This window comes from Corvus kubaryi, unplaced genomic scaffold (assembly GCF_017639235.1).
Source record: "Corvus kubaryi isolate FWS band 111438036 unplaced genomic scaffold, C.kubaryi_AGA036_p1.0 65465, whole genome shotgun sequence".
NCBI classification, from domain to species: Eukaryota; Metazoa; Chordata; class Aves; order Passeriformes; family Corvidae; genus Corvus; species Corvus kubaryi.
Genome location: NW_024582023.1, coordinates 25,346 through 37,581, shown reverse-complemented (window position 1 = coordinate 37,581; position 12,236 = coordinate 25,346). Strand labels below are relative to the sequence as shown.

General features: G+C 37.2%; 1 protein-coding gene across 6 annotated transcripts in view; it reads left to right on the top strand.

Annotated features, from left to right (window-relative positions):
• The window catches only part of LOC121673500 (ubiquitin carboxyl-terminal hydrolase 34), a 91,381-nt gene that overhangs the window by 53,806 nt on the left and 25,339 nt on the right, over positions 1–12,236 (top strand). For all 6 annotated transcript variants that reach the window (XM_042046839.1, XM_042046843.1, XM_042046841.1 and 3 more), the window contains exons 17-30: positions 1,647–1,762; positions 1,846–1,973; positions 3,270–3,359; positions 3,879–3,974; positions 5,052–5,134; positions 5,719–5,873; positions 6,734–6,847; positions 7,526–7,625; positions 7,766–7,925; positions 8,339–8,465; positions 8,562–8,709; positions 10,353–10,453; positions 10,808–11,017; positions 11,634–11,759. In XM_042046839.1, coding sequence (XP_041902773.1) covers positions 1,647–1,762; positions 1,846–1,973; positions 3,270–3,359; positions 3,879–3,974; positions 5,052–5,134; positions 5,719–5,873; positions 6,734–6,847; positions 7,526–7,625; positions 7,766–7,925; positions 8,339–8,465; positions 8,562–8,709; positions 10,353–10,453; positions 10,808–11,017; positions 11,634–11,759 — 1,754 coding nt within the window. The remainder of the gene's footprint in view (positions 1–1,646; positions 1,763–1,845; positions 1,974–3,269; positions 3,360–3,878; positions 3,975–5,051; positions 5,135–5,718; positions 5,874–6,733; positions 6,848–7,525; positions 7,626–7,765; positions 7,926–8,338; positions 8,466–8,561; positions 8,710–10,352; positions 10,454–10,807; positions 11,018–11,633; positions 11,760–12,236) is intronic.

Sequence of the window (12,236 nt, the reverse complement as noted above, 5' to 3'; positions counted from 1 at the left end):
AGTAATTAAAATAAAATAATGAAATTATTTTAACCATTTTTTTGTATTTGTCCTAAGAAGCCATGATGACTGCTGAGAACTTAACATTTCTCCAAGAGATAGATTTTTGAATCTGTGTTCATTAGTGAACACAGAAACGTTCATTTGTGTTTAGTTGTGTTTATCTTTGTAAATCCCTCCCCCCTTCCCATTTCTTCTGGAGCTTTTAATGCAAATTAAAACAAATAAAGGCACAAAAGAACCTAGTACGTGTGTCTTCTAATAGCTTATTTAAGTGTAAAGAAAGGTGGTACTGAAAGTAAGATTTCTTTCTATTTTCCTCTCTGAAACCTTCTGCAGTTTTTGTTCTGGTGGGTGCATATTACTGTGAGTTTGTACATTTGACATCATAAATTAACCTATAAATGAATTAACCATAATGGGCTCTAGAGAAGAGAATTCTGGAAAAGTGACTTAAAATATGACTTGATGCTTTTGGGAGCTTGCTCTAAAGGGCATTTGATGCTATTTCATCTTACACTGCCAAATCTTCTAGTTTACTTCAGGGTGCAATTTAAGATGCTACTAAAACACTTCTCAAGAATTATATCATCTTTCCATATGCTATTTTGGCAGCTTTATTTTCTCTTTTACCCTCTTTTTAAACATAATGGAGAGCAGAGTTGATGAAGGGTTCATGGTTTTGTTCACTGGCCTGGAAGAGCCAAGTTTGCTCTTATCCAGCAGACAGCAAACCCAGTGCTGTTTATGTATTTCCCTGAAATAATTGAGTAAGAAGTTTTTATAATAGTAATTTCAGCCTGAGATTGAACATTGGCATTTTTTTCTCCACTGCAGAGTTGAATAAACTATTAAAACTTCATAAATCTATAAATCAGCATATTTTTTTCAATGTTTTCCATAGATATTACTCATCTAACTGAAGATTCAAATTACTGGTTGAGCATGAGGCCTTCAGTGCAGATTATTTTTGACACCCCTAGTTTTGCATGTGCAAATAATTACAGTGTTCTATGTGCAGTCTGAATTTTCTACTTGACTTTGCTGTTGCATGAAAATAGTATCAAATAGTAGATCAATGAATGGTGCCAGCTGTGGGCACAGAGAGGAAGGAAAATGTCTATCAGTGTTTATGAAAACATGATGAGTTTCTAAAATCCTGCACTTTGATGCTTTAGCACATGGAAAAATGGTGTTTGTTTTTCCTGGTTTTCAGTTGGATGGAGGGAATCTTGTAGCAGGAGGGGAATTTATTAAAATGTGCTCCTTTCCTGCATTCCAGCCAGGGTGGTTATGGAGATAACTCCCTTTGGACCACGGCACTACAGAAAGGCTTAAGAAACATTTTAATTACAGTATGAATTAAATTAAAAAGCAATTGCATCTGCAGTTCTTCAGTGCTGTTTTTAATTGCACTTTGCTATTAGCCAAAAGCAGTGTAAATATTGGCCCAACTGCCCTGTTGGCTTCTTGTATGGTCTTTTAAGAACCCATATGTGGAAAAAGGCTGCAATTACAGTGTTGTTGCACTTTGAAATAGCCAAGTTAACAAATAAAATGTGTTGTTGTTTGTGCACTTAGGGAGTAATGTTCAATTCAGATGGTTCCTTCTGTTTACTCACTAATGCTCTTTATATTTTGTCCAGGACCAGCAGTTCACAAACATCAATATAACAGCAATGCAGTGACGGACATTAATTTGGATAATGTTTGTAAGAAAGGAAATACCCTGCTGTGGGATCTGGTCCAGGATGAAGATGCAGTAAGTTGAATACCTGAAAACACTGGTTTTTAAAAGAAAATAAATACATAGTATTCATTGACTTTTCTTTCTCCTTGCTGTAGATTCATCTTTCTGAAGGGTTAATAAATGAGGCAGAGAAGCTGCTCTGTTCTTTAGTGTGCTGGTTCACTGACAGACAGATTCGAATGAGATTTATCGAAGGCTGCTTAGAAAATTTAGCAAACAACAGGTAACTTTAATCATAAATTGTCTGTTTTATAAGTATTTTATTTCTGCAACATACCAGAAATCCAAGTTGGCTGTAATAGTTATTTCATTTTACAGGAAGACAGCGTAAACTAGGCAAAAGCAAAAGAATAAAAATAGTTTCCAAAGTGTTGTGGATGTTTCTGATGCTCCATTTTTTTGTGTCTTGGTTTCCTGAATTTCTCATTTTGTTGTATTTGTCTGTCCTCCCTTCTGCCAGAGGTTTTTGCCTTCCTGCCTTTGGTAGAATCAGGTCTGCACCTCAGTCAGTCGAGTGCAAGGTCAGGTGCCTTGGCCATAAGCATTTTGAACTCAATATTTAGATTTTACATACAAGTGGCTGAGGAACAGACAAGTTCTTTTCCACCAAGTCTTTTATGGGGTCTCATTTCTGTGGGGAAGGAACAGCTTGACCTCAGATGACTTGTTTTAATACCAGCTAAAGCTGTGAGATTGTACTGGGCAAAGTGGCATTTATTTTCACGATACAATTGATAGCTGGACATCACCTGCTGTGTTGTGGTGTTACCTTTTTGCTGAGAACTGCATTTGTGAGATGAGCTTACAAGTATGCTGAGAGATTAATCTCATCTGTGTGTCCAGGGAGTTACATGTAAAGAATTTGAGGTATGTGTAGTTCAGGTTCAGAAAACTTCTTGGTTGACTTGATGGGAGATTGCACAAGCACGGGAAGGACGTGGACCTGTTGGAGCACATCCAGAGAGGTTGATTAGAGGGATGGAGCCCCTCTCCTGTGAGGAAAGGCTGAGAGAATTGGGACTCTTCAGCCTGGAGAAAAGAAGACTTTGGGGTGACCTAATTGTGGCCTTCCTCTACCTGAAGGGAGCCTGCAAGAAGCATGGAGAGAGACTCTTTACAAGGGCCTGGAGTGACAGGACAAGGGGGAGTGGCTTCAAATGGAGAGTAGGTTTAGAGTAGATACAAGGAGAAAATTGTTTATTGTGAGGGCAGTGAGGCCCTGGCACAGACTGCCCAGAGACGCTGTGGATGCCCCATCCCTGGAAGTGTTCAAGGCCAGGCTGGGTGGGGCTCTGAGCAACCTGGGATAGTGGAAAGTGTCCCAGCCCATGACAGGGGCTGGAATGAGGAGACTTTTGAAGTCCCTTCCAGCCCAGATCACCCTATGATCTATGATTTACAGAGCTTTCCTTTAGTCAGTTTGCTCACAGAACCTGAGCTTCTCAAAGGAATTTTTAAATCAATTATTTCAGTTTTGTAGCAGTCACATGTTGTCATCGTTTCTCTCTTTCTCCCTTAGATCTGTAGTAGTTTCACTTCGTCTTCTTCCCAAGCTGTTTGGAACATTCCAACAATTTGGGAGCAGCTACGATACACATTGGATAACAATGTAAGTAGGCCCCTGTCCCAGCAGTGCTGGCATTTAGGGGGCTCTTTGGTGTATTAAAACCTTTGAAAGTTGAAGATAAAACGGAGTACAGCATTTCTTTGCAGAACAAACCATGCAACTGCCTGGTGTAACTGTAGAGAACAGACTGACGGAACTTCTGGGAAAGTGACAGTGATTATGAGGAACTTTTCTTGGCCTTTTTGACATGACAGTTGAACATATGCCCAGTCCTGAGTTAGACTTTTTCTGTATTAGGGCCGTGAGGAACAGTTTTCATGGGCTCAAAAGGGAGTGTTCTGTCAGTCCTATGCCTGAAAATCACATTAGGAAACCTTAAGAATTGCAAGGAAGAAGAGGGTACAGTACTGGAAAATGCTCCTGAATTTGTGGTAGATGGAAAACTGAATGTGTACTTTGGGGTTATGTGTGTGCCATTTTCCTATAACAGCTGTCTGCTTTCTGTGGCTTTTCTGATCTTTTGAAGCAAACCATAATACTTTGTCCTTTAAATTGCCACAGGTGGGCAGAAAAGGAACTAAATATGATGAAACTTTTCTTCGATAATTTGGTACACTACATCCAGGCAGTCAGGGAGGGACGACACAAACACGCACTGTAAGTACACAGCAGACTTGGAGCGTTGGATATTTTATGGTTTGAAACATTTCTGCTCTCTTCTGTTACTTCTGATGTGTTCTTGTAAGTAAATACTTTCTATAGGGACATTTTCTGTTTAGGGAGACAAAGGTCTGTAAAAACATTTTAAATAGCTCCTTTTTCTTAAAAAAATCCCAACTCTTGTCATTTTTGTTAGACATCATGTTGAGTATTTGTGTGCAAATAAAAGATGAAGGTTTAGATATTCAAGTTAAAGTGATTTCATATCACTATTCAAATGGTTTAGTTTTAAAATTTGTCATTAGCCTTTGCGTAATTTTTTTGTTTAACACATCCAGCTGCACTTTCTAATCTGTGTGATTAAAATCAGGTATATATAAACAAGCAGTACAATTTCCAGCTCCCCAATCCCAAAGGAAGAGACTGTTCATGTTTTGACAGATGTCAAAGTCAATATGGGCACCCACATCTGAAAAACGTTGCTATTTATGGGTCCAATTTAGCTTCTTCAAATCTAACTTCACCCTTTATATTAGATGTTGCTTTAGTGAGGAATTACTTAGAAAGGTGGGATCCTTTAAATTCAGGTAAAATGATAAATTATTCTGCTCCTTTGACCATCAAGCTTTTACTGTATAAACTGAAATAAAGGTAATCTTTTTATATAAGTTATGAAGATATTTTTATGAAGAATATGTATCATCTGGAATCAGAAATTCAGAGTAGAAATACCAGCATTTTACAAGTTTGGGGGAAAAGAATTAAGTAGATCCTGCCAGGTGACAAAATAATGCACTTGAATTGGACTGTAAGCCAGAAAGCCCAATCCCATTCCCCTTCTCAAATCCCAACAAAAAAAGGATTTTATCTAGTGACAACTATTGTGTCATTCCGCTCTTTGGGGTGGTTTTGCAACATCTGCAGCTGGAGTCTGGGCCATGCACTGAACTAGAAATTCAGAAAGAAACTTGTAAGAAACAATTATTAATGCTTTTAAGAGGCATGTGTCTGAGTAGGATAGGAATTATGACAATAAACAATCAAAATTCTGTTTTTATCCAAATTTACATTTAGATACAGCCACAGCGCAGAAGTTCAGGTTCGTCTTCAATTCTTGACGTGTGTGTTTTCAACTCTGGGATCTCCAGATCATTTCAGTGAGTATTTGAGGTTATCTTACCATAGAAGCACCTCAGAGTAAGCAAAAATACTTCCTAGTAATCCATGTCAGCTTAATACAGTATTTTAAACATGCAGTTTAAAATAATCTCTGAGACAGTTTCAAAAGAAGGAAGATTTTCTGGCAAAAGCACAGAACCAACACTGGAATTCATATTCTGTTGCGGTTTTGTGAGAACAAATTTTCATGTTCTCTGTGCTTTGGTTTTTCTAAATAATAGAATAGTAATTACTAAAGGAAGATAATACATTATGTGCTTATGGGCTTTGGTTTGTGTCCATAATGTTCCCAGAGATCTTTTACTGAAGTACTGTATTTCAAAAAGGAATAATTCCTTAAATTTTAATCCTGTCAGAAATAAATTTTCTTTATGAAGAAAGAAATGACACTTTTTACAATTGGTATTTGAGTGGTCTCATTACAGATAGTCAAAGTTACCATACAATACATTTATGTGTTGTGATCTGACATAGATACTCTGATTTTTCTGTGTGTATCCTTGGGTTTTGTGGAATATTTGGTGTTATAAAGGAGTAGTTAAAAATACTTCCCTAATTGTAGGGTTGAGTTTAGAACAAGTGGACATCCTGTGGCACTGCTTAGTAGAAGATTCTGAATGTTATGATGATGCACTACACTGGTTCTTGAATCAAGTACGGAGTAAAGACCAGCATGCCATGGGTATGGAGACTTACAAACATCTCTTTTTGGAAAAGGTATGTAGAGAGTTAATTGCAACCCTGTAATTCCAATAGAGATGCTTCATTCCTATCAACACTGTTTAATGGATTTAAAATTGTTTCTATGGAAATCATCTCTTCAGTAGCCCAGGAGGGCCCCACTTGTCATGCAGACGTTTTTCTCTGCTTGGAGAGAGGAGGGAAATGGATTAGTGGGAGTTCTTTTCACACTACTATTTACCCAAGTGTTTCTTTACAAATAGCCCCTGTGTTGTATCCACAGCTGTGTAGCACTTTTATTTCAATTAGAAAAAAAAAAAAAACCTGCACAAAACTATAGTTTGCTTTATGCTGTACAGCTTAACCTGACTGAAAAATGGACTTTTGTTTTTGGGAGAGGCCTATACATCTCAGCAATACAGACACCAAAAAGACAAATATGCAGAGCTTTTTCCGAGGGGTTCCATTCATCCATTTTGACAGATGACATTACAAAATGGATAGATTGTGCAATAATTAATGTAGTCTAGTTCTTTCCCAAGGTTACACGGGTTCTTGTCTAGTTTTGTAATGTATAAGGTTTTTGAATGCTAACAAATTCTTTTGCTGTTGATAAGTTAAGCAGCTGATGTTGAAATAACTTTTTTTTCCCCTCTCCATTGTTCAAATCAGTGGTGAACTGTTCAAGACAATTATAGTTGATTTTTTGCATTGTGTCTAAAATTCAGGGTGTGATCTTTTGCAAGAACAAATTCTATTTGCTCTACTACATTTGAATATGGTGAATAATAACAGTGATTAGTAATAACAGTGCTAGTGAAATAAATACCCTGTAATTGCTCTCTATTCCATCACTGAAATTTTTTTGCATACTAAAGCACGTTGATTTTGTTTAGATGCCACAACTAAAACCTGAAACTATCAGTATGACTGGCCTAAACCTCTTCCAGCATTTGTGTAATTTGGCTCGGTTGGCTACGAGTGCTTATGATGGTGGCTCCAACTCCGAGGTGAGCCTGAGTTCTGTCTCTTGCTTTTCTTCTCTCTGGCATGTGTGGATTTTGTCTCTAAAGGCAGAGATAGAAAACCACGAAGTGATACCTGTTGCCTGCATCTCTTTGTGCAGTTTATCATATTGTTAACATAACTGACATGTATCTACTGGTGAGTTCAAGGAATGGATTTGTAACATTTACTTATCTAATGAAGAAGAGTGAGGTGACATTCTATTAGTCATACTTATTTCTGACTAGAAATCTGTTGTAAAATGTGCCTCAATTTATGTATTATGTGCTTTAGAAGTTTTTTATCCAGAGAAATTACCTCATAAATGAAATTATACTTAGAATATATTCTCTGAATTTGAGGCAATATTTTTTTCTTGCAATGAATACTGATTATAGTTGTGGTTTTACAGCTTCATTTGAAAGTATTTCTTTTTGTCAAAAATGAAAATCGGCTATTTTGGATTTCAGCCAGTTCTCCTCATGTTTCAGACTTTGAAAGTGTTTCTGAGAAACCTAGAGTTTTGTAGTAATTGGGTGTGTGCAGTGATGACAGTGCAAGCAGTGGAGAAAATGAGATATTGTTAGTGATTGAGTCAAGAGGCAAAAAGAATGTCTCAGATCAGAAAAAAGTAAAATAATGAGGCAATGTTTTGTTGCTGTGTTTTTCCTTTTGTCAAACAGTTGTGTGGCATGGACCAGTTCTGGGGCATTGCTTTGAGGGCACAGTCTGGTGATGTCAGTAGAGCAGCCATCCAGTACATCAACTCTTACTACATCAACGGTATGAACTTTAATTTTTATCTTTTTTTTCTGTTTAAAGTGTTTTAAAGAATACCTAGCACTATTCTTTTTTTATTCTTAGTATTAAAATGTGTTGTTCCAAGGCTGTGCCTATATAATTGACTTGAACTGGTATTACAGGTAAAACTGGTCTGGAAAAAGAGCAGGAATTTATTAGCAAGTGTATGGAGAGTCTGATGATAGCTTCGAGTAACCTGGAGCAAGACTCTCATTCGAGTCTGACCATTATTGAAAGAGGGCTCTTAATGCTGAAAACACACCTGGAGGCTTTCAGGAGAAGGTAAAAAACTCTGTTGACATACTTGGATGCAGAATTTATTTCTACTCCTCTTACCATAATGATGAGTGTGTTAAGAGTTAATATTAATTTAAGGAATGGTTTCTTTGTGTAAAGGAAAGCCAGTAGGGAATAATTGTGAAAGGTAATAAATAAAGTTTAAACAGTTACCAGAGTGGGGCCCTTGTTCTTGTATGAATGTGTGGATGTGGTTCATATTTCCCCATCCCTCACCAAAGAAACTTCTTTAAAGTTATTTTATTAGAAAAATAGTGAGGATGTCATAACTTCCTCTTATTTTGAAAAAAAAAACCACCCCAGAAATTATTTGCAGGTTTTGTCTTTCTCTCATTGTTTAGCAAACATTTGTGTTAAATAGGCTTTGACAAAAACACTTTTTCCATGTTTTTCCTAAGGTTTGCGTATCACCTGAGACAGTGGCAGATTGAAGGCACTGGCATCAGCAGTCACTTGAAAGCCCTGAGTGACAAACAGTCGCTACCTCTAAGGATTGTCTGTCAGCCAGCTGGACTTCCTGACAAGGTGAGTGAAAATTCCTTTTCCTGGCAGACCCTACCCTGTGAAATGTTAGGAATTCCATAGTGCTCTTGGGAAAATAAAACACCTGTTTTCTTTCAGATGACCATAGAAATGTACCCTAGTGATCAGGTGGCTGATCTCCGAGCAGAAGTCACACATTGGTATGAAAATTTGCAGAAGGAGCAGATAAATCAGCAAGCACAGCTTCAGGAGTTTGGCCAAAGCAGCCGCAAAGGGGATTTCCCTGGTGAGCTGTTTCTACCTGGAAATTTTGCCTTTACAGCTTAAGTGATGGTGGGGTTTTTTCCCCCCCCCAGATACCCCAGCTAAGCAAGCATTATGATTTATTTTCTTTAGCTCTGGTTCTAATTAGTACCACCCTCACTTCTAATTAATAGTGTTGTTTCTTAAGCACTACAATTTATTTGAAATTGCAAAGAAAATATGCATCTGTCAGAAGTCCTTGGATCTATCCAAGTTCCATGTTCCAGTAGATTTCTCCCCCAGTTTATTTTTCTTCTTGTTGTTTGAATTATGTTATTTTCTCTAAACTGGAGATACTGTTCCACACAACTTGATAAAGTTCTATATTTCTGTATATCTTATTCTGTATTGCATCTGATTCATACACTTCTGGCTGTGCCATTGATTTAGAGTTTGAAGCCATAATTCAAATTCATAATTTATGCTCTAGATACATGTGTTCCAGTCAGGTGGAAGATCTTCTTTACTCCTGCAATTGCTTTTTAATTTATGGTCATCCTGTAGCAAAAATTATTCTTCTGCCTGCTTTGAGGCTTCTCATTTGGAGTGTCACCTTGCTCCTGGATGGCCATTGCTTGCTTAGTATAGAGAATATGCATCCTGTTGCTGTTCCCTCTTAATGTGTTTGTGAGTAAATGAGAATTCCTGCTCTATCCTTCAGGAGGATGTTTTCTAAATCCTCTTGATGTTATATATTACAGCATTCTAATCACTTACTGCTGTTCAAAATGTTTTCTCAATTATCTTTATGTTTTCTTGGTTTTTCTCTCATTGTAAGCATGAGATAGCATGTAATGAATAATTATCTGAACAAATTCTGTCCATGAACAGCTCCATCCAGCACCACTGTTAGTATATGTTTAAACATGATTCAGACTTGCTTTTCACAGTTTAACAACTTTTAAAAAACATGTTTTAGCGAGACACAATGTAAGTAAACCAGACTGAATTTTGGATGCATTAATTGCCTTCTTTGTAAAATCCTTTTCCAGCCACTCATCAGAAGCAGTTTTAGTAAAGAAATTGTCTTGTTTTCCACCATTAAGCAGAAAATATTTATTTTTGTTGTAACTGGGATTTTAGAAACATGTGGTCGTGTTGGGCAAAGTGTGCTGTAAGAAGAGAGGCTTGATTGTCTGCACCAAATGAAATTCTTATCTTTTAATTGGTCAGGTTTCTTGTTCGGTGATGAGTTCTTTGCAGGGTGTTCTCAGTTTTTCGTTTCTCAAGTGGGTGTGACTTCTTTGCTTCCAACTTACATTTAAGTGAGATTAATCATTGCTTCTTGGATTTGACTACAAGTGTGTGGTACAAGGGGATTTTGTTGATGATCACAATCGTTTTCCATTGTCCTTCTGTGGCACAGTGTCATTTACTACAAAATATGGAAGGCATGTTTAAATTTCTAGTATAAACACTTTTCACTACAAGGTTGGGTGACCTGTTATTGAAAAGGTTATTTCTTAATACATGCAAGTAAATTTAGATTAATGTAATCACCACTTTTCTTAAGGAAAGGACATTCAGTTTTTGCCTCTTTTTCTTTGCTGCTGAAGGGTGTACTATTCAAACTATGAAACTGAAGCTATGATTCCAGAATTTTGCTGAAATAAGCTTTTGTCCTAGGTGGCCTCATGGGACCTGTGAGAATGATTTCATCTGGGCATGAACTGACAACTGACTATGATGAAAAAACGCTCCACGAGTTGGGGTTTAAGGATATGCAGGTACTGCCAGCATGGAGAGCAGTCACTGGAAACAGTGGCCAATACTTTGCTTTAGTGTTCTGCAGCTGGTTCCTGTGTGTGGGGCTGGGTGTGATCAATGTGAGGCTGATACCAGCTCAGGACTGGAGTCTCCGCAGCCTCAGGGGCAGAATAAAGGAGTTCAGCTACACCATGAATGCCTTAAGTGAAGGCAAACCCGAACTTCATTTGTGGCAGTTGTTGAAAGTGCTGCAAAGTAAAGCTTTGATTACAAAATAAACATTTATCTTTAAGTTTTTAATTCTGATCCTTGTGAAAAAATTCCATGGCTTATCATAAAGTTGTCTCTCTGCACCTTGTCTCTCTCTGTTCCAGATGGTGTTTGTGTCCCTGGGTGCCCCCAGGCGAGAACGGAAAGGTGAAGGTGTCCAGCTCCCAGCTTCCTGCCTACCTCCTCCTCAGAAGGACAACATTCCAATGCTTTTACTCCTGCAAGAACCTCATCTTACCACCCTTTTTGATTTGTTAGAGATGCTGGCCTCTTTTAAGCCTCCTTCTGGAGAAGTGGCTATGGAAGACAGTGAGGTAATTTAGAGTAATTTTATTAGAACAATTACATTTAAGTCTTACTTAATTGGATCTGGCTTTCCTGTGTAGCCTACTTCTTGTGGACTCTGGTCAACTGCTGGAGATGTTTATTGCCTGCTTTTTCACTTATGGTAAAATCTTTATCATCATTTCTCTTATTTTCTTAGCAATATTGTTCTGATATATTTTAATGTTCCAAATACTGTAGAAGCTGTAAAAGTAATTCTTAAGAAACAATATTGATTATTTAAGTAGGTGTGGTGACTCACAATGGGAGGTAGCTTGAAGAAAGGTTTGTAAAGTTGTATTGCAAAAACTCAAGCTTTGTCTTGTATGCTATCATTAGCTTGAGGAAAATTAAATAATATATAGTAGATTTGAACCTGTAGTTTACTTATAAGGTTAATGTGCATTTAAATATTCCAAAATATGTGATATGATTTAAAGATCATGTAACTTATTTTCTTACAAGTTGAGACTTCAACTATCATGTCCTAATTATTTATTAGATAGGAAACAGCTGCTTGATTAAGGATAAGTACATTTTTGGGCTTTGAAATCTCATTTTCTCAAAGAAGTTCCCAATAAGAATGGCTGTGGTTTGGTTTTTCAGAGTGCAAGGTGTGAAGAGCTCCATCTCCATGCAGAAAACTTATCCAGACGTGTCTGGGAACTGTTAATGCTCTTACCAACGTGCCCTAATATGCTGCAGGCATTCCAGAATATTTCTGATGAGCAGGTGAACAACGTTTTACATATTTATCTCTATTATACATGAATGTTTTGGCATGCAGTGTTTTAGTTGAATTTTCCCCAAATAGGAATGTTAAATAGTAAATATGTTAAGTGTGCTGAGATACAAGTAAACCTAATAAATCTAAAACTAAACTGAGACGTCAGCTTAGCTCCCAAAGTTTTTTATCATTTTTTTTCAAAATTTATTTCATAAATGAAAAGAATAGTCAGCACTAATGATCACAATCTTTTGGCTTGGATTCAAAGAGCAGTTTCTTCAGCTGTAGCCTGGCTTTAACACTGTGACTGTTGTGATAGTGATACTTCTGTAGTCTTTTCTCTAAGTTCACAGCATGGGTTGGTTGGAAGCATAGTTGATTTTGTGTCCTACAGATGAAAATATTATTCAACCTCTTTAAAAGTGGTTGAAAGTACATCCTAACAGATCTTAGATATAACAGCTTTTTATGCACATATGCAT